Raw genomic sequence first — 22,080 nt, 5'->3', positions numbered from 1 at the left:
GACTTATGAGTTTGAATGTCCTTTTTGTATCTATCCCCTCTTTGTTTGGATTATGAAGGCATTTCGAGTGTATGCTATAACAGACTTTTGGCATGATTTTAGCCATGTCGTTGTCAGTTTATTTTCAACTTATGAGTTTGAATGTCTTTCTTGTATTTTTCGTCTCTCTTTATAACCACATGACAAGTATGACATTTTACAAGTAGAATGAAAACGAACCTAGCACTATGTACCATACAACTCCCAAATCCACTTTATCGATGATATATTGTATAATGTAAAGTCAGCTCAATTGTATTGTTGGCATTTATTAACTATACCTACTTAACTAATGGTACCAGTCGACTTGTTCATTTCATAAAGAGATCTTGTGGTAAGTCGTATTTGCCGAGAGTCGAAAACGAGGGGGAAAAGAGCGAGAATGTGGCTAAATATTATCAAAGAAGGATTTTGTACGTATTTTATATTGAAATAAGTATGAGTAGTTTTCTGTAATTTTGTAATACACACATACAATTAATGGCAAATCAAGTGAGTTATGCATAAACACAACTTTATTTAATATAACTGTTGGTACATGGTTAATAGCATAATATACATAGGATTTAGTCGAAACTATGGATACATGTCTACCGGTATATGAAAGACGTCTGGTTTTTTTTTAATTACAAATGTAAAACAGTGGTTAAAGCAATACTACAAACAATAGGTCTGGGTAAGTAGCTGAACATTGATTATAAATATATAGTATAATTAAGCACATGGTGTTAACATGAACCTAATGACTTTTTGTCATGTTATAATAACAGTTCTTTGTAGCTGTTGGGCTATTGACTGTTTTTCCATACTATTTAAGATATATAGTATAATAAAGCACATGGTGTTAACATTGACCTAATGACTTTTTGTCATGTTATAATGACAGTTCTTTGTAGCTGTTGAGCTATTGACTGTTTTTTCATACTATTTAAGGTCCTGATAAGGGCGTTTGTAGAGGCTTTGTTGCTAAGTTTTCTCCATTTCTCAAGGCCTTTGTAGGCTAGGTCTTTGTACTCTGTGTTTGTCGATCGGGTCCAGTCAATTGCTGTAAATAAAATAAAATATAATCAAAATCTTAAATCTTCAAGTATGCATCAGTCAATTTATTTTACTCTCTTTACTCCTCTTCATAGAGATATCTTGTGAGCGGGAAGATGAATAAATTTACTTAGTAGAGTTCCCTTTAAAAAACAATTTATAGCACTTTATACACTTTGGAGAATTACAATGTGCATTTCAACCAGGCCTGGGGTAATGGTAATTTGTAATTGTAATGCATTGTAATATTACATTTTTTTGGATGTAATGCAAAGTAATTTGTAATGCACATTTTCTGCATTACAATTACATGTAATGTAATGATTACTTTAGTTAAAAATTGATGTAATGCCTCCATTACAGTACATTACTTTTCATTACAAATTGGTAAGATAGATAAAATTGAAGAATATTGTATAATAAAAATAAAATATTAACAAAAACAAAAGAAAGTATGGAATAAAAATTTTGTCACAGTTAATTACTGTATTAAATAATTTACATCAATCTTTAAAACACACATTAAGATAAGAAATATAAAATGGTAAAAAATATCAAGTCTTTGATCTTGGTTTCTGATATTTGTTTAATATGATATGGGAATATTTTGGTGTTTGGTGGTCTATGAAAAATCTTATAAAAAAAATTATCAAACAAAACTATATAGATCAATGAAAAAAATATGAAGATGAAAATTTCATAATTCTATACACACCTTACATGTATTACAATGAAATATTGAATATATCAAACAACATTTTTAAACCAAACTGTGGTTTGGGTCCTGTCTGTGTTGTTATTTCACCTAATTAATATCGCAATGTTTTTATTGCAATCAAATCTTCTCAACTTAAGTTTGTCCTCACAGAACCCTTAGGCATTTCATAAGATAATCCTTTAATGACACATTTATTATATCCCTTTGAAATCCTTAATGATGTCTTAATGATTAAGTGATCAATGTTAGAAACAAAATTATATGATAATTTATTTATTTTTTACCACCACCTAAGAAACTTAAAAGTGACTTTTTCAGTTTCATGTCTCCTACTACTCAATCAAAGGATATAGACACAGGTATGGTGCGGAACATGATGTTGACATCTACTTGTACTACTATTTGAAGTATATGTCCCTAACACTGTATACATATGTACATATACCTCGGTTTTTCAAATGCTTTTTGTTTTTATATTGAAAAAGTAATGTGTAATGTAATGCATTACACAGGCAAAGTAATTGTAATGTAATGCATTACATGTGGGAAAAAATATAATTGTAATTGTAATTGTAATGGAAAAATCACAAAGTAATTGTAATGTAATGCATTACATTGCAATGTAGTGGCCCCAGGCCTGATTTCAACAGATACTGTTTTATTGGATTTGCCAATCTATGGTATTGTCTTTCTTCTAAAATTCCATATCAAGTTGCTCAAATTATAGTTATAATCTTATAGATGGGTATTTATCATCGGAGTAACAGCCTCAGGAAGGGCAACAAATCTTATAAATTTTGCAAACACATGACAACAGTAAGTATGCTGACTCGCCAAAAAAGCTTCACATTGGGACTCAATCGCGGGTAATAATTTACGATATCGATGTTGGAAAGCTCTATATTGTTGCTTTATACATGACACTGCATATATATGTATTTTTGTTATATCAATAAACTGAAAAAATAAATAATGAAAGATATTTCAAAAGATAAACAATTTATCAAAGCAAAGATTTATATTTCTCTCTACAAACCATTACCTTCAATGTCATAGTCAAGATTTGACTTGTCACGTGGTGGATTAAATGGCAACTTCCGGTAAAGTGTCGTCCAATTTTTACCCACTTCTGCTGCTGTTACCCTTAGGGCTTCAGCCAAATGATCTGTAATCAACAATGTTATGGTTGTGTCAATTATGTTTTGAAAATATAAACTAATATAATGCAATCTTCATGTAACAACTGTTTTGATTGGATAAATTTAGAGTCATAGGTCTTAGGCCGCCATCTTGATTGATAACTGTGACATTCTAAACCCCATGATGAAAATGTACCACGTATATAGTAGCTTTTAGACATGTTAAAAAGGAAACTTCGTTTAACGTTTTTTTCTAAATATTATATAACAAGAATGTGTTCAAAGTACACGGATGCCCTACTCGCACTATCATTTTCTATGTTCAGTGGACCGTGACATTGGGGTAAAAACTTTAATTTGGCATTAAGATTAGACAGTTCATATCATAGGGAACATGTGTACTAAGTTTCAAGTTGATTGGACTTCAACTTCATCAAAAACTACCTTGACCAAAAACTTTAACCTGAAGCGGGACAGACGGATGGACGAACGGACCCACAGACCAGAAAAGATAATGCCCCATTATTATCGTAGATGGGGCATAAAAAGGATGACGGGAATAGACAAACATATTGACAAATATAACAAATCAAATAAACAACTAATAGCAAACTCCTCTGTACACATATGGTGTACTAACAACAATGATTAATGGTCAAGATACCCTGATTTTGGCTATTTTACTTTTTATCCTGTTTGATTTAATCAGCTCTCCAATTTATGAATAAGAATAAGATTTTCAAATAGTTTGGCCTCTAGCATTACTGAAGAAACATTAATGGTAGAAATGCGTACCTGGTGCAGTACAATTGGTACCGTTTATGTTATTACTTTTAAGATAATAATTTTAGTTGACACATATAGATCGTAACATTTTGCGTTGTGTATTTCTGACTACAATTGCTAGATTTTGAGAGGCATTTTTTTTCTTTTTCTCGAGACAAATGATTTATTTCAAGTTCAATCGTTCAAACCTGTTTTTGAATATGCATGCAGGAGTTGACCAAAGCTATTTTTCACGTTTACCGTACACACAATCTTATATGATAATCTCAAATAGGAGAAAAAAAGGCATTCGATTCATAATTACATGTATATGCTGCAAACATGAAATGACGAGATAATTCGAAACTTTTATTTTATTTCTTAGACTATGCACTAATTAACACCACAGATAGCACGGGAAGTAGTTGACGTTGCATTTTATATGGAAATAAAATATAATTTTTGGAAGGCTTCGGTCTGTCAAAAATTGCGTAATCGTAAGAAATTTCTGTGTAATCTTATTATTAAAGAACAAGATAATCGGATATAGCTGATATGATCATATGTCAGAATGGTGTTCTTTATTTGTAAGATAAACCTATAAACATGAAAAAGAACATCATTTTGACATATGATTATATCCTTTCATACGGTTACAAGGAAGTAATTATTTACATAGGCGACAATGGTAACATTTTTGGTCCTGCGTTTAAGCTATCAAAGATCCATTGAAAAAAAAATGTCGAATTCTGATTAATTATTAACACCTTTGGGTATAATTGAAACTGCAAAACACATACATGTATGGTGCCTCAGCTTTTTTTTGGGGTAGAAAATTGGCATGTTATGGTAACTCAACAGTTTTTCGAATTTTCGAATTTTCGAAATAGTATAAATGAAGAACACCCCTTGCTAAATTTGACACAGAAAATATTGCTCGTAACAGAGAATTTTCTTTAAATTCCGGTAAACGTAAAACAAGCTATGGTCAACATCTTTACACCACAATACAGTTACAAAACGAAGCATTCATTAAATTATCTAAATCCCTCAGCTTTAGCTGTTTATTTCTGTGTCATTTGGCCTCTTGTGGTGAGTTGTCTCATTGGCAATCATACCACATCTTTCTTTATTTTTTTTATAAATACAAACATTTATTAGATGATAATTATAATATTATATGACAAGTGTGTTTGTCCTTTCCGTTTGCGCTTATCAGTAGTGTATTTGATTTATAACAGTACAAACAGTACACACCAGCAAGGAACCATCTGTATACAGTATTTATATAAACAAAGTTTAATGAATGTATGAATAACTTTCTATACTGAGTATTGATTCGATTGTCATGAAATAGCGAGAAGGATAGTGTGCAAACAATGTGGTTGTTCGGTTCAATATTACGCATGTAGTCATTCTTAGGCTATTTATAAAGATCGCGTAATCTAAAAAAAAAAACACTCAGGCGTTTTGTACTTAAAATCATTTTTTATTACAATTTTGATTCTCGGGCATTCTAAATATCTGTTGTTGAAGAGGAAAACATGTAGGGTTCCATAAACGACACAATACTTTTATATTTAGAAATAAATTTTATAGCTTGTTTCTTCCATTCATTTTTGAGACCATTTGAAATCTGATTGGTCTATGGTCAAGGAATAAAAAAATATTTATGTGTGACGAAGTCCTTATTCATATAATATACTGAACTCGTATGTAAACAAAGCATGTAAGTCTTTACAAAAAATTAAAAGAAAGCTAGGCCACAAATATATAAGCACTTCTCAATGTTGAAAGGGGCTCTGGGGTTTTGAAAGTACTAAATTGTGCTGCTCCGTTCGATTCACATATGAGAGATGCGATTTTCATATCATTTTGACAATTTATCATTTGCACCATACCAATTTTAAAAATAAAATCAACTTTTTTGGAGTAACTTATCCTTTTTAATCAACCTCACACACAAAAATTGGATAGGAAACACCTATTATGAAACAAAGACGATTAAATGATACAATAACAGAGAGATCACTAATTACAATCAACTAAGCAACAGAAAGTTAACAATAGGAAAAATCCACAAAACAACAGAAAGTTGACAAGGTGTGAAAAACCGCGATGTACATACAACATATAATACACGTAAGGTATGATCACCAAATTACCAATGAGATAACCATCCCCAGAGAACTAATGACGTAGATGTTGACAGCTATAGGTCACTTTATAACCTTCAACAGTGATCAAAACCCATTAAAAAAAGCAAACGAAACCCTAATATGACAAATGTAAAACAATTTAAACGAAAAAAGCTGAATGTGTCGAATTCACAGAATGAAATAATTTCACCCGATTGAAGTCCAGCATTATGATATTATTTTATTACATGCATGTTCGTGTCATTATAATCTGTACTTTTGATTGGCTGAAAGCAATCGCGTGGTATTCCAATATCAGATTGTATTTCTCAATAAATTTCCACATTCATGACTAACACATAAATAAAATAGCAAAAAGAAGCATTCAATTCTTAAACATATGCTGGAACAAGGATACAAGTGAATTTTTAAGAAGAAACACTTTAATAAATTTCATACCAATATTATGTCGTCAAAAATATTTCTTTTTAAACTTTATACATACAGCTAGATCGTAAAATTTAAAATGTTTATTACAGGTGTAACAGGTAACATTCTTTATTTGTTTCTTATTCGGGTAGCAGTTCGCCACTGGGGGTAAAGATAACACCTTCATATGATACATCTATAGATAGTTTAATATTTGTTATATAAATAACGAACCTGGATACTGTCCAAAAAATTATATATTTCAACTTGACCAAAAAATGAAAATAACATTTTAACACGCACATAAATGAACGATATATCATGTATATAACTTATTACCTGTTTGAAATAAAATTCTTTATGTAAATGTTTTATTATAATTTAAACTTAACATAAACGAGTGTATTAAACCTTTAGGAAAGTGAAATGGAAATATTTGTTTTAGTAATGGAAATAATATGATAATGTGTTAAAATATTTGTTATTGATAAGTATCTCCTCGGGTGCATTTTTTTGTAATTTAAAAACTTTACTTTTCAACTGCTTTATACACAATCACAAATAATAAGTTCGTCTACTAAAATGTTCTTTTGTTAAAGAAAGTATATTCAAAGATTATAACAAGTTTTCGATTATTAGCAAATAGGAAAAAACATGAAATTGCGTCAAAGCAAATTTACTTTAAATTATACTTCATTAAAAATCTGAAATGGTTTTAAAATTTAAAATACTGAAGGCCGCTTTTTGTTGGAAAGAAGTTGTCCTTACAATTATTTCAATGTTGAATATTTAAATTATAATAATTCTGTATTAAAGCACGATTAATTTTTTTAATCAATTAAAAATATTTTATTCATTTTTTTGTGTAATATAATACCGTGTAAAGCTGTCGAATTTAATCTTGGTCCCTTTTTTCACTTATTAGTACGAATAAGTCCTGAATTCAACAAAACATGTATGAATAAAATGCATTTTCGTGAAAAGTTAATTCTCGCCTATTTCTAGCTCATGACCATATTACATATATCCACATTGTAGAGGTCGCTGCAAATACTTAGTTTGAGATGCCTAACTCTCCCAACCACAGGAGTAATAGGATCGGGTATATCATGTCAACAAGTCAGAAACCCAACGAGCATAAACAATAAAAAGGGGAAATATAGATACCAACATTCCAATATATAAATGCATTGTCCGTATATCAAACTCGAATTCGTCCCGATCATACTTTACCAGCTTCTATCAAAACGGCTCGTTTAATTATGAAAGAACTTGGACATATACGTATAACTGATTATAACAAGTTTTGCAAACCACAAACAATGACAAATAGTTTACTTTTTCAAAAGGAATTACCCGCCTATAATCTTCCTACTGTCAAATATTAGAATGCTATTCATAAACATTATTATGCCATAAAACCGAGAAGAGAAAGATTTGGGACTTTTCGATCCGATCATCTAACAGAATTGTTTATATCTCATTAGAGCTATTTTCTTACTGCTTGAAGGGAAGAAATTTGGTTGGCCTGCATATTTTGTTTGTAAAAACATTTGCTCAAATATTGTAATTAAAATTGACATGCACCTGCAAACAAAATATATTGTAAACTAACTAATTTTCGCAAGCGATTTATTTTCGCAAAAAAATAAATAACGTGAAAAGAAATCTCCGCGAATATGTAAATATCGGATTTTTAAACACTAAGCAAATTAGGACATCACGAATTTAATAGCCGCGAAGTGGAATAGAGATGTCAAACGCGAAATAAAATATCCGCGAAAATAAGTTGGTTTACAGTATAGGCATAGTCAAACCTACATAAGTCATCCCAATTACAACTGCACAATATAAAAACAACACAAGCAAGCTAACCAAAGTCCTACTTTACATGCATTAGGAAATTAGATCTAACCTACCTGTAACTCCATTCATTTGTCCTGGCACATATCCGCCGAGGTAAATTTTTTTCACTGTCAATGGATGAAGTTTTATCTGTCTTACTCGATAAGCAGCTTTGATTCGCGCTGCTAACACTGCGTCTTGGTCTGCCAAACGTTTAGCATTGTGTTCCTCTCGTTCGAGTACTTCATATACTTTCTGGGTATCTTTTAAAGTTTTTTCGTGCACTTTCTTACATGTATGAATATCTTTTTGAACTCTCAGACGATCTTCTTTCATTCTACTCATGTTTCTTCTATAAACTTTCATCTGATTTTCCAATGTTTGTATTTCGTCGTGCAAGATATCAACTTTCGCAGATAAAACGTCGAATAATGTAGGAGAATTTGATTTTCTGTTATTTAGTTGTTTAAGAGTTTCATCTAACTCTTTCTTTTTTTCATCCATGTCCTCTTGGATAATATCAATATTGTCTTGTACCGCCATTTCCCTTTTACGACATTGTTTACGTTCATACATTGCATTTTGTAACTGGTCCTTGACTTTCTTTGAATTATAAATCGTCCTCTGAACACAGGAACTATCTTCATTCTTCCGGTTAAACTGTCTCCGATGTGATTCGGAAACTTCTTCTTTTTTCTTCTCAATTTTTCTAATTTCCTGCATAATTTTTCTTGGATAAGTTTCGTCTGCTAGCACCCAGTCTCTCATAGGCTCACATACTTTTGGAAGAGATTCAAGTGTGTAAGTCATATTATGAAGTATATTTCCATACGTTTCTATATAAGCTTCCATTGAAATGTTCTTTGCTTCCAAGTAATCATGGTATTTTCTGTTAACTTCTGCTAACCCATTCGGAATATCCTCTTCCCATTTCAGTATATTATTTTCATAATCCTGAATTGCTCTTATGTCCTGATTTTCAGATTCTAAAGAAAAACTAATACAATACTTTGATACCCTTTCAAATGCCCTTTGTAATTTATTGTGAATATCTGGAATCATTCCATCAAACATTTTAGCTCTTTCTGCAATTTTCAACATATCATTTAATAATATTTTATTTTCAGACATGGCTTCATGTTTTCGGATTTTAGTTAGTTCTTGTCCAAATTCTTCAACAGTTTTACACTTTGGCATCCCGGCATGCTCTTTAGCGAGTGCAATAAGGTCAATCCACGAATCAACATGGTCGTCTGTTGCGTCTTTCAACCACTTGTTTTTAAAATGGCTGACAATTTTCTCTACTTCCTCCACCAGAATTATAGCTTTTCGTCTCTCTGACTCTAATGAAACTGGTCCCTTCTGGTACCGAATGAATCCCTTGCTCTCTATGATCGTTTCCTCTTTCCTTAACGGCATTTTTTTTCATATATGATATCTGTAAGATTGTAATCATAGTATCACATGTTTATTTGTTAACATTGTCATAAAAAAAGTTAGGAGTAAGGTATGTTTAACAATGCGACAACTATCTACCAAATTCAGAATTAAGTGAATGGCTATGTAATATATATGTTTACTTTTTATAAGTTTAATTGCATAGATTATGATATACATTGTCCTTGGTGGATTGATTTTAGCATTTTTGTGGCTCATACTGTACACACGGATGAAACACCACGAGGGAGTATAAAACCATCAAAACGCACATGAAAAAAAGCATTTTCGGTTTCTCCTTTAATTCAAGCTCATAAGTAGAAAATAAACCGACAGCAAAATGGCAACAAAAGACCAAGAGACAAACAACCGTGTTCAAGACACAACATACAAAACCAAATGATGAGTGACACGAACCCACTAAAAATAGTGGGTGACTTCGGGTGCTCCGGAAGTGTAAGAATATCAGGCTCCCTAAGATCGAACCCAGTGGTAAGTCTTATTATGTAGGTCGTATCGGGGAAATGGAGGACGGGAATGGGATAAGATATTTATGAAAAAAAATATTTCCCTTACATTACCTCAGAAATTTCGAATTGAGGGGCAGTAAATGATTCCAGAAAATTGACAGCTATGAAACAGGTTTCCTTGGTTGCTGTTATTGTTTTATGGACGTTCGTTCCCTCGGTTGTCAACATTGCAATGGTCAGCACTTATAGGTATTGATATGCTCATTTTCTGTGAATTAACCTTTTATAAATGTTAATTGGAACCACTAAGTCTTGCAACCCTCAAGCAAAGAAAGAAGAAGAAGAAATCGGCATAAATAAACTCATCATAGATACCAGGACTAAATTTTGTATATACATGTACGTCAGACGAATAATTAAATTTATATTTGACATGATATATAGAAAGTTCGGTAAAATATGTATCATCTTTTGAATAGATTGCATTGGCAATATGACAATGACATATGAGGGTCTAGATGGAATGGAGAAAAACATATCAAGATAAAACAATATAGAGAATAATTGAGGCTTCAGTATAAAGATTAAGAATACAGAATAACAGGCAAAATACATAAAGAATGGAGAAAATCGGGCCATAAAATCATAGAATACAGTTTATAGACCTCCCCCTTACTGACCCTCTCGTATAATACTTACGCACTTAATACGAACTTCACTTAAACTTTTAAATTTATTCTATTGATGCTTCTATCTTCCTTTATTATACTCTTAAAGGCGGATTTCATACCGTTTGGAAATTTAAGATTTCAACTGTATACATATTAATTAGATAGTATCATCACTAACCATCAAAATGCACAATGCTTAATTTCAGATCTTTATCCGCTACACTTTCTCGTAAGACTTCATTATTATCGATATTTACACTCTTTAATTGGAAAAGGAAAAATCGATTTGTGTCTTTTAAATTAACCGTAGCTAAGATTGAAAATTAAATATGTATGAGAGTCTGTAAGACGGATCTTTTATTTGGTTTTTTATATAAATTTTGTCCATTTTTCTTTATTCCTTATGAATATTATTGTAGATAATACATGTAAGCATTCTTTTAATTCTCTGTTCATTGACGGATCCGGGGGTCCGGGGTTGGAACCCCCTTTTTTGGCCGATCAATGCATTTGAATGGGGACATAAAACTAGACCCTCTCCCCCTTTTTAAAATGGCTGCATCCGCCACTGCTGTTCTTTATTTTTTTACCATTTTTCCTCTTTTTTTTTGCAATTAATACACGTTTTGATCACTATTCTCTGTTCTGCATACCCCATCTAGATCCTACTTTATATTTTGTAGACAGAGCATGAAGCAATATAGCCTTATATAAAGTTTTTTTGACTTCTAATAAACACTGCTATAAAACTTTCCTGAAGGGTAGGACATAAAGGAACATCAATCTAATGGTATACCATGCTTAATCCTCTATGTTAAGAGTGGGTTTTTCTCAAGTATTGACAAGCGCTTCTCTAGTAATATTTGGTATTAAAACTAGCATTAAATCCTTTGAACCAATAATTACAATATAATACCGTTTCTAAACACTTGTACTAGAATATTAAGAAACAAACTGTGTTATCTGCGAATATTTTATTTTCCTTATAAATAGACATACATTTTTGGGGCCTTTCATAGCTTGCTGATCGGTTTGAACCAAGGCTCCGTGTTGAAGGCTGTACTTTGACTTATAATGGTTTACTTTTACCAATTGTGATTTGGATGGAGGGTTTTCTCATTTGGCACTCATACCACATCTTCTGTTGTCTATTTATGAACGCACGTGATCTCCGTGACAACCGATTTTAACAATGCGGCGTAGAAAAACAAGTTAGTTATAATTATAACCATATAAAAAAAGAGAAATTTTATACCTGAATATGTGGTACTGCTTTTGCGCATCGTTGAAGTCAGAATACGGAAACCTATAGTTACTGTTATGTCATTTGGTCTCTGTTGAATAGTTGTCCAATTAGCAATTTTACCAAAGATCCTTATTTTATAAAGCTGTAGAAAAAAACTAAAACTATAGTAATTAAATGTGCATTAATGTGTACAATAGTAATGAAATTATTAACTGAATAACTTACTGACAAAGTTCTTTGACTTCTACACTATTTCTTCCTTGTGGTGAAAACTTATAAATTGCTGAAAATATAATTAGAATATTAATATTGTACTTACCAGTGAACAATCTTACTTATGTCAATATTCCTGTACTCTGGTAGCTTACTTGTTTAATTACAGTCAATTTCAAAAAGCCGAAAAATAAATACTTATCGAATTTAAATACTACTGAAGTTCCTATACACAGTCTATTGAAGTTGTGTTAATTAAAGTACGCTAGTTACATGTTGAAATTTTCTGCAATTACAGGTATAGACTTTGCCATACGTTCGTTCACCTGGAGATTTTGAAATCTTTAAAGTCATGCAATGACTGAAATATTCATCGATAATGCTTATTTTATTAGAATCTGCCATTGAAAATGTCTACTCTAAAGTATGGTAATCCTATATAGATAAATTGTATTTGAATGAGAGTTTTTTTTTTGTAAAATAAATATTGAATAGAACAAAATTATCAAATCAATTGCTATAACGATTTATAGATACGTCGATAGTTTAAATCTATTCATGGCTTTGTACCTGCTGTTATTTGCACATTAACAGGTAGTAATTATACCCAGCTCATATTTACCGTGAAAACATTATGAAATAGATTTTTATTATACAAATACTATCAATCAATACTTTTGACAACTGTTTTGAAAAGGTAAGGGAACAGGAAATTTTATTGTGTGATACAAAAAAAAAACATACTCTTCTTTTCTCCTTTATTGAAAGTTAAATGGTCGTTCTCTAACCACAGACCTGATTAACATATGTTTTATTTTGTGGGGGAAAGGAAAATGTGTGCTTACCACTATAAGATGGTATCCTAACAACATAGAATGACAAAAAATAGCAATGCATTAGACCCACAAACAATTATACCTGTGTGTGATTATCTATCAAGATAAAACTAAATATACTTCTTTTTTTACATAAAAAAAACATTACCAATTCACCAAATGTATTTGCATCTCACAAAGTGAAAAAGTTCTTGTTTTTTTTTAATCATCGTCTTTTAATTATTCACAACGCTATTATCAATGATAAGAAATCGTAAAAAATTTCCACGCTTAATTTGAATTACGTGTACAGCCAACTCATACACAAGGACGAAAGATATGAGATAAATCAAACTATTGTAATTATGTGTCTTAATTTGTAGATCAATATCTTGTGAGGTTTTTGTACAACTTTTAACACGTCTCTAGGTGTGGGAGAGACGGTTGAGCTCCTCGTGCCAATTCTTTGACACATTACAAAAACTCTTCGGACATTTAGCCAAAAATGGTCTGTTATTCTGACATGGTAGATAACATATTGTTGACATGGTTTTCAACAAGTCGTCTATCATGAATACAGTGTTAACCTATGATACGATGAGACGTATACTGAATCCTTGACAGAAACTACCCAATAAAAGAACTACAAGGTTTGAAAAGTAAATAGCCTGAGTGTCAATTTATTTGTACTTGAGATAAACATCACGTTATGTGAAAAGAATTAAAAAATGAAACGATTGCTGATTCTTCGTAAGCAGTGTAATTTAGGAGCCATCAATTTATGGTGTGTATGTTGTGTCTGTCATATTGTGTTCGTTTTACTTTGTTGTTATATAACAGGCTGTTATAGTTTTGTCATTTGAATTGTTTATTATTTTGTTTTGTTTGAGTCTTTTAGTGCCCACTATAGAATATGGATGGTGTTAATTTTTTAAAAGGTGTATGGTGATCTATTGTTACTTACATCTCCGACATTTTGAACTATGCTGTCAAATGTTCTAACTTGCAATCATACCACAACTTTTTGTACTAAAAACCACATATAAATTTAGAGCTTATGAAGCGGGGAAGATAACTCGGCGGAGGACATTTTAGCGCATTGATAGGACATTTGAGCGAAAACAATCGGACGTTTTAGCGCCGAAGTAGAACCCATGTTTATACCCAATGATCGATTTATGATAAAGAGACAGAAGAAGATGTTGTATGAGGCATGATGAGTGCCAAATAGACAACTTTCTATCCAAGTTATAATTTGCAAAAGTAAACCATTAAAGGTCATATTACGGTCTTCAACAATTAGCATTGGGCCACACTAGCTTACTGCAAGCTATAAAGGGCACAAAATTGACTATTGTAAAATCATTCAAACAAGAAAACCAACGGTCTAATCTATATATAAAAAAACAGAAACACGTATGAACCACATAAACAAACGACAACCACTGAACACCAGGTTCCCGACTTTGGATACAACGTTCAAAAAAAAAAACAGCAAATAATATTTAAGGATGTACTTATGTGAAGTTTTGTAAAAAAAATCATAAGAAAATAAAATTGATACTATAAGCTAGTAGAGCATAAAGTAAGGATAAAGATAAGCTAAAATTATTGATAGGTCATGGACCTTCTTTTTGGTACATTTGAGAGTTAAAATATGGCGGGAAAAGGCTGACTTGGTCTTTTACCTTATATTTGCATTGGTATTATTTGGGTCTCAAAACAAAAGAAAGAAAATCAAGAATCTTCTAAAATTTTGGTAAATGATGATTCATGAGCTATTAAGTCTTATATAAAAAAAAAAGGGTGTTATTGGGCATAATGTTTTACAATGTATTGTATGGAAAAACACAGAGAAATCCGAACATTTGACATAAATTCCAAAACCTCACCAAAGTACATCCTTAAAAGATTTACACAAACTATCATTAATGATTTGGTGTTTAACGACACTTTCGGCTTTTATGTAGCCATAGCCACCAATTTGTGTAGAAAACAAGAATGCCAATTTACAAGGAAAGACCTTCAGCAGATAATCTGGCAATGTTTGTCAATTAAGATTCAAGTCAAACAAATCTTTCTAAGGGCGGGATTCCAACTTACAACTTCAAAGTACAATGTCTAAGGTCTATTAATATGAATTTCTTCGACCACTGGGTTACCGCACCTCCCGTCCTCTTAAGCAGACAAGTATCTGTAGTGAACCTATAGACCCCACCCGAGTATAGACAAATTGTACAACAATTTGACTGTAACTGTCAAAGATGCTTTAAAAACTACGGTAGCATCCTTTCCAGTGGCGGATCCAGGGGTGTCCAGAGGTTTGAACACCCTTATTTTTTAACCAATGCTGTTGTTCGAGGACATACGGTTGAAACCCTCCCCCTTTTATCCTGGATAGGGACCTCCCCTTTTAAATGTTTGGAACCGTTTAGTTGATCCGCCCTGATTTCCCATCAAAATAAAAACTAAAAATATAGCACTCATTTTCTTGTCCTCGAATACAAAATAACCCGACTTACCTTAAGAATTCACAAGTCTCTTTTTATCTGCATTTTATCTGGCCACTGAACATATCTCTTTCAAGACAAACATTCCTATCAGCATATTTACTGAAACTTAAGGTGAATCTAATCGGAAACAAGATTTTTTTAATATCAGTTTGTCACAAAATTATCCCGTATGAATAAACAGAATAGTAACACTTACGTTGCATACACTACATGTTGTTAAGATGTATATTAGTTTTACTGTTATAACATGGTGATAATGAGTTTAAATGGCAAACTGAATACACAAATTATCTATCAAATTGTAATTTATAAAGCACTATACCTATTGAAGGTATTGAAAAGTTATCTAAAATTCTATCAGTACTTTAAAATCTTACACTATTTTACCGGTGCGTGTATCGGTATCCGTAAGTCGGTATGAATGTCGTTATTTACCTTTAAAAACTATGTTCGAAGGCGTGATAGAGATAAAGGTTACAATGTACAATGTCATCTTGTTAGTATTATCAATTTGCTTTAGATTCAAGCAGGCGTATTGTAACATAATTGAAAACTTTATATAAGTGTTTTATTGTAGAACTTGGTATGAAACTACAGGACGGGACATAGCGGTCGAACATTCCGTTGTCCACGTCTGCGTCAGCGTCCGTGTCGTCATCATTAAAGTTAAATAGCGTAGAGCTCTTCGGTTTAAGCGGATTTAAGAATACAGAGCAACAGCAACATTTTGAAACTTTTTCTTCTTCAATTTTTCCCTTAATTTGACAATAAATGGAATTTGTTTTTGGCAGAATGTCTGAGATAATTAAGTATTTTAGACACCAACGTCTTTGTTAAACCTTCGTGGAATTTTACTAGTATATATTTAACATTTGTTCAAAATTTTAAATATATCATATTTTATTTTCTCAACCTTTACTGATCTTTACTGATAAATGGATTCATTTATGTTTTATGGTTACCATTTAGATACAGTCTGGGTGTTTTTTGCAGACATTAATTATTTTGTGAAGCCTTCATAAAACATTTTGAAACTTGACGAAAGTATTTTTGTGTCGAAGAGATTACACCCGATTCCAAATTTATAAAATATATGTCTGTCATTTTTCAGTAATTACCTTGCCAGATGGATATTGTTTTTTTCAGTTGATATTTACATACTGTCTAGCAAGGATTTATCTTTTTATATCAACCCTTGTATATAGAGGTAATATATTTTACATCAATGACTTTGTTAAACACTCTTTGACTGTAACAAAAGTTAGACAGAAACTTGATCACGAGGTAACATTTGAAGACGGAAACCAAAATATTTTCCCGCTTTTTACTTAAGAAAAATTAACAATGATTATTTTTGCCCGAACAACAGTGAGGGCTAAAATAACACGAATATACTGCCTACCCATGTTAAACTACAACAAAGTATAGCTTGCATCAATTATTTCGATTCTAAATAGGACAATTAAGGTAATTTCTATGTCCGATGAGTATAAGTGTAAAAGAGTTTGTGAAGGCTCTTCCATGAATCTCCCTTTTTTGTTTGTAAAGAGGCAAACGGCTGGCAATGTAATTTTTCAGAGGGAGGAGTTTGAACAGCCAGCATGAGCGGTTGTCGTATCTAGGTCCAATATGTCAATTTCGGAATGCAACACATTACAGTCATAATAAATGAATAAGTAACATCATGTGCACCATTAAAGAGTTTGAAAGTGTTTTGTAGTTAAGGAAATGTGTTAAGTGTATGATAATTTGAGAAAATTCATTATAATTTTGAAGATGTCAATATACGCATGTGCAAACAAATTTTATTGGATTTAGAGCATGTGTTTGTTCACAAAGCGAAAGAAGCACGTCATATTAGAATGATAAATAATTTCATTTTGGATGTAAGCATTACACTGTTACACTAACATAGTCTAGAGAAGTAATGCTTGCTATATTTGAATTAAGTTTAAAATCATTTTGTGTTTTGCCATGATCAGTATTAATAATCAACAAAGCCTGTTCCCGGTCCGTGTATAAACTATCCGTAAGTTGGAATGTGTGTTGGTGGTTCTGTCATAGGGATTGTGTATGCGTCTAGTGCAGTGGTGGTTTAATACTCTAACATTGCCGCTGGCACTAGGTATATTGACCTAGGTATTATCTGTAGAGGATCTCGGAGCAACAAGGGCCCTAGAAATGCAGTGTGTATGCCCACCGGCGTATGGACATGCCCTAGCACTCATTAGCCTTGTCCAAGCTATAGGTTAAATAGCATCACTGCCTTGTGAATGGATTTTTGAATAAAGATTATGGAAGTAAATCCAGACAGAAAATCTGGGTAGATGGAACTCGTTAGCAACAGCAATCGTCTCGGGGATTGAATCCCCAACAGAAATGACCCAGGTCCTCCGCCATTACCGGTCTCAAGCACGGATGAGAAAGGGAGGAGAGGTATGCATAGTGTCAGCACCCCTATCATGTAAAAAATACCCCTACGCTAAGGACCTCACACTAGTAAATCAAAATAACTTCACCGGTACTCAAGGAGACATTCATCAAACTGTTGATGGAATGACTGTTATTAGTGAAAGCAGAGATGATGCTAATAAAACGTGAAATGGACTTCTGATGCCAAAATCACTACTTAGAGTGGGTGGATGGAATTTCCGCACCAAGTACGAAGTAGGAAAAACTGCGCAGATTGAAAAAGAAATGTTGAACTATAACATCGATATTTTGGGCATAAGTGAATGCTGGTGGACAGGTTATGGGTCAGTTATTACAACAAATGGACAGAAGATAGTTTACTCTGGGAGAAAAGATAATATTCATAGAGAAGTTGTAGCCATCATAATGAATAAGCAAGCAAGTAAAGCTCTTATAGAATGGAAACATATAGGTGAGAGATTAATAACAGCAAGATTCCATTCAAAATATGTTAAACTTACTCTGATACAATCCTATGCACCAACTAATGAAGCAGACATTGAAACTAAAACCGACTTCTATGAAAAGTTCAGAAGTGTAATGGAAGGAGTACATACCCATGATGTTGCACTTGTTAATGGAGACTTGAATGCAAAAGTAGGACGGTAATGGCAACATAGAAGTGGAGATAATAATGGGTAACAACGGATGTGGAACTTGTAATGAAAACGGAAACCTGCTGATTGAATTTTGTGGACTAAATGATCTGGTTATTGGTGGTACAATGTTCCAGCACAAAGAGATACATAAACTTACATGGACATCGCCAAACAGGAGAGACAAAAATCAAATTGACCATCTAATGATAAATGGCAGATGGCGGCATTCACTGAACGATGTATCTGTAAAAAGTGGGACAGACTGTGGAAGTGACCACTACCTGATTATTAGCAAAATTAAATTGAAGCTCAAGAAAGCTCCGAAAATTAACGAGCTGAGCAGGAAAACATTTGATCTGCAGAGACTGAAGGACAACAAAATAGGACAAAAATTTAAAACTGCAGTAAAAAACAGATACCAAGTACTCCGTGAATTGGTGAAAATAATGAAAACATGGGTGAAAACATAACTGAAATTTGGGATATCATCAAGGATATTTATACTAAAACAGCTGAGAAAGTATATTCGGTTTAAAGAACAGAAGAAGAAAACAGTGGCTGAAAGACAAGACTTGGGAAAACATCAAGGAAAGGAAAGCCATAAAAATAAAACTTAATGCATCTAAATCTAACAGATTGAAACCCAAATTGCAATCAGACTATAGAGATAAAGACAAAGAAGTTAAAAAAGGGGCAAAGAATGATGGGAGAAACTATGTTGAAGAACTTGCAAATGCAGCTGAAGAAGCGCCAAAGCGTGGAGAGCTCAGTGTAGTATATAAAATCACTAGGCAGTTATGTGGAAAGTCCAGGAATAATGATGCACCAGTACTATTCAAAGAGGGGAAGCTACTAACTACCAACAAGGAAATCTTTGATCGTTGGACAGAACACTTTAAAACTATCCTGAATAGGGCTGAAACCAACAATGATATACCAGACATTCAAACGTTTGGAGATACACTTGAAATAGACACAGAGCTGTATGCAATGATGAGATCCAAAAGGCAATAAGACAACTGAAAAATGGTAAAGCACCAGGCATATATAACATCAGTGCAGAATTACTAAAATAATACATACAATCAACAAGCGAGATACTACATTATCTATTTACCAACATATGGTTAGATGAAGAAATACCCACTGAATAGGACAAAGGAATTATTATAAAATTGCAAATGAAGGGAGATCTGAAACTTTGCAACCTGGCGAGGAATATCACTACTTTCAATCCCTAGTAACGTTTTCCTTAGAGTCATCAAAAATAGATAACTGATTCCATTAACAGTAAGCTGCGTGAAGAACAGGCAGGTTTTAGAAATAACAGAGGCTGCATTGACCATCTGTTTACCCTCCGAAACATCAAAGAGCAATCCAAAGAGTGGCGGAACAAAATAGTACTCAACTTCATTGACTTTCAAAGAGCATTTGTCAGTGTTATAAGAGAGAATATCTGGGGCATATACTAAGAGCATATGGAGTACCATCGAAAATAATCAAGCTAATAAAGATATTCTATGACAAGTATGAATGTAGTGTGTTACACAATGGACAACTTTCTGATTGGTTCTCAGTGGATACAGGCGTCAGACAAGGGTGCATAATCTCTCCTCGTCTCCTCGATCAACCTTAGGAAATGAAACAACTGGGATAAGATGGACACTCAACCTCTTTCTTGAAGATTTAGACTTTGCAGATGACGTTTGCTTACTATCTAGCAACAGAACACAAATGCAAAGAAAACATCAAGACTGAATACTATGTCAAACAAACTTGGGCTCAAAATAAACATCGAGAAAACGAAAGTCATGTCAATCAACGACCAATGAAATAAAATTCCAATTAAGATTGGATGCATAAACATCGAGTAAATAAAAGACTTTACACACCTAGGCAGCGTAATAAGCAGTGATAATGGGACCACCAAAGACATCAAAGCAATACCTAGTAAGGTTAGAACATCCTTTTGTCTACTCATACCAATATTGAAATCGTCATCCCTTGCCAGAAACACAAAACTTAAAATCTACAACAGCAATGTCAAATATGTACTGTTTTATGGCTCAGAATGTTGGAGAATCATACAAACTGACTTCAACAAACTGGCTGCATTCCACAATACCTGCTTAAGAAGAATATGCAAAATCTTTTGGCCAAACAAAATATCAAACCAGGAACTATTCAAACGGACAGCACAAAGAGACATAAGAGATGAAATAAAAACAAGAAGACGGAAATAAATAGACCATGTCTTAAGGAAGGAACCAGCAAACATCGCTTAAGTGTCACTTAGGTGAACTCCAACTGGCAAGAGGAAAAGGGGAAGACATAATGAAACATGGAAAAGAACAGTGGAAAGCGAAATAAAGGAGGTTGGGATTTCTTTGCGAGAAGTAGAATAGAAAGCACAAGACAGAGTGTTATGGAGAGAGCTAGTGTCGGCCTTATGTGCATCAAAGCACAAAGAGGATTAAAGTAAGTAAGTTAGTTGGAATGAATGTCGTAATTTACCTTTAAAACTAGGTTCAAAGGCGTGATATACAGATAAAGGTTACAATGTACAATGTCATCTTGTTAGTATTATTATTTTGCTATATAATTCAGACAGGCGTTATATAACACAGTTCATGTTGTAACGTTCATATATAATGGATAACGTCGCCAATTCGCATGGCTAACGCGTCGCCAGTAAACTTAATCTGCGACTATCAAATCGTCAATTGATGCCGTCGGAGCTTAATATTCAGTTATCTTCTAAATGCGTTGCAACTTGATCAAGGAAAGAATACAGAGCAACAGCAACATTTAAAAAAAAAAATGTTGTTCAATTTTTTCATATTTGATGATAAATGGAATTTGTTATTGGGAGAATGCCTGAGATAAAAGTGTTTCAGACACCAACGTTTTGGTAAACCTTCGTTGAATTTATATATTTATACAGCGACCATGTCGTCACTGGGACTATTTATATACTGACGGGATTGTAAATTGGTCGATCTGTTGAGATTTCATTGCCCCGATAGCGGATTATTATATTTGAGTATAATAGTCCCAGGTTGTCATCATAAAAGTGAAATATTCTTCGGTTTGAAAAAAAGCTGATTTAAAACATCAATAATTGAATCAAATACCGTTTCTCTGATGTTACAATGCTACATGAAACATGATCAAGTTAGGAACAAATACAGAGCAACAGCAACATTTTGAAAAATTTGATTGTTTCATTTTTTTCCATATTTGATGATAAATGAAATTGTTTGGCAGAGATCAAAATGTTTCAAACACCAACGTCTTTGTTAAACCTTCGTGGAATTTATATAACTTTCAAAAAATTGTTCTTCATGATCAAACCACAAATTTAAATCAAAATTGCAAAAGCACAATATTTCATTTTCCCAACTTTTACTGATAAATGGGTATATTCATGTTTTGCCTTTAACATTTAGTTACAGTCTTGATGTTAAGTATTTTTTTTCCAGACATCAATTATCTTGTTAAGCATCCATACAATATTTTGAAACCTTGAAAAC

General features: G+C 32.7%; 3 protein-coding genes across 5 annotated transcripts; 2 read left to right on the top strand and 1 right to left on the bottom strand.

Moving 5' to 3' along the window:
- Nucleotides 1–536: 536 nt before the first annotated feature.
- On the bottom strand, nt 537–15,850 carry LOC139527266 (meiosis-specific nuclear structural protein 1-like). 3 transcript variants are annotated; one of them, XM_071322610.1, is made up of 5 exons: nt 15,486–15,850; nt 12,161–12,218; nt 8,186–9,549; nt 2,838–2,960; nt 537–1,084 (listed from the first exon to the last, which is right to left on the bottom strand). In XM_071322610.1, the coding sequence occupies exons 3-5, from the start codon at nt 9,528–9,530 to the stop codon at nt 909–911; spliced, it is 1,644 nt and encodes a 547-aa protein (XP_071178711.1). In that variant the 5' UTR covers nt 9,531–9,549; nt 12,161–12,218; nt 15,486–15,850; the 3' UTR covers nt 537–908. The 3 variants fall into 3 exon arrangements, with proteins under 3 accessions (XP_071178711.1, XP_071178710.1, XP_071178712.1); XM_071322611.1 differs by lacking the exons at nt 12,161–12,218; nt 15,486–15,850 and adding an exon at nt 12,255–12,604 and having other exon boundaries at nt 722–778; nt 895–1,084; XM_071322609.1 differs by lacking the exons at nt 12,161–12,218; nt 15,486–15,850 and adding an exon at nt 12,255–12,604.
- Nucleotides 15,851–18,089: 2,239 nt separating this feature from the next.
- LOC139526239 (craniofacial development protein 2-like) lies at nt 18,090–18,557 on the top strand. The gene has a single exon (XM_071321369.1). The coding sequence runs from the start codon at nt 18,090–18,092 to the stop codon at nt 18,555–18,557; it is 468 nt and encodes a 155-aa protein (XP_071177470.1).
- A 25-nt stretch (nt 18,558–18,582) lies between these two features.
- On the top strand, nt 18,583–19,561 carry LOC139526238 (uncharacterized). Its single transcript, XM_071321367.1, has 2 exons — nt 18,583–18,951; nt 19,085–19,561. The coding sequence occupies exons 1-2, from the start codon at nt 18,583–18,585 to the stop codon at nt 19,559–19,561; spliced, it is 846 nt and encodes a 281-aa protein (XP_071177468.1).
- The last annotated feature ends 2,519 nt before the right edge of the window (nt 19,562–22,080 follow it).

This window comes from Mytilus edulis, chromosome 6, assembly GCF_963676685.1.
Source record: "Mytilus edulis chromosome 6, xbMytEdul2.2, whole genome shotgun sequence".
In the NCBI taxonomy this organism is placed as follows: domain Eukaryota; kingdom Metazoa; phylum Mollusca; class Bivalvia; order Mytilida; family Mytilidae; genus Mytilus; species Mytilus edulis.
Note: the sequence above shows the minus strand (reverse complement) of the source record. Positions and strands in the feature narration are given on the sequence as shown.

Excerpts from the sequence above, each read along its gene's own strand:
- LOC139527266 (XM_071322610.1), bottom strand. The coding sequence starts at position 9,530 with ATGCCGTTAAGGAAAGAGGAAACGATCATAGAGAGCAAGGGATTCATT. Across the intron at positions 2,961-8,185 it reads ACAAATGAATGGAGTTACAG|ATCATTTGGCTGAAGCCCTA; the intron begins GTAGGTTAGATC and ends TGTTGATTACAG. Across the intron at positions 1,085-2,837 it reads TCTTGACTATGACATTGAAG|CAATTGACTGGACCCGATCG; the intron begins GTAATGGTTTGT and ends TTTTATTTACAG.
- LOC139526238 (XM_071321367.1), top strand. The coding sequence starts at position 18,583 with ATGGGTAACAACGGATGTGGAACTTGTAATGAAAACGGAAACCTGCTG. Across the intron at positions 18,952-19,084 it reads GACAAAAATTTAAAACTGCA|AACAGAAGAAGAAAACAGTG; the intron begins GTAAAAAACAGA and ends TTCGGTTTAAAG.
- LOC139526239 (XM_071321369.1), top strand. The coding sequence starts at position 18,090 with ATGCCAAAATCACTACTTAGAGTGGGTGGATGGAATTTCCGCACCAAG.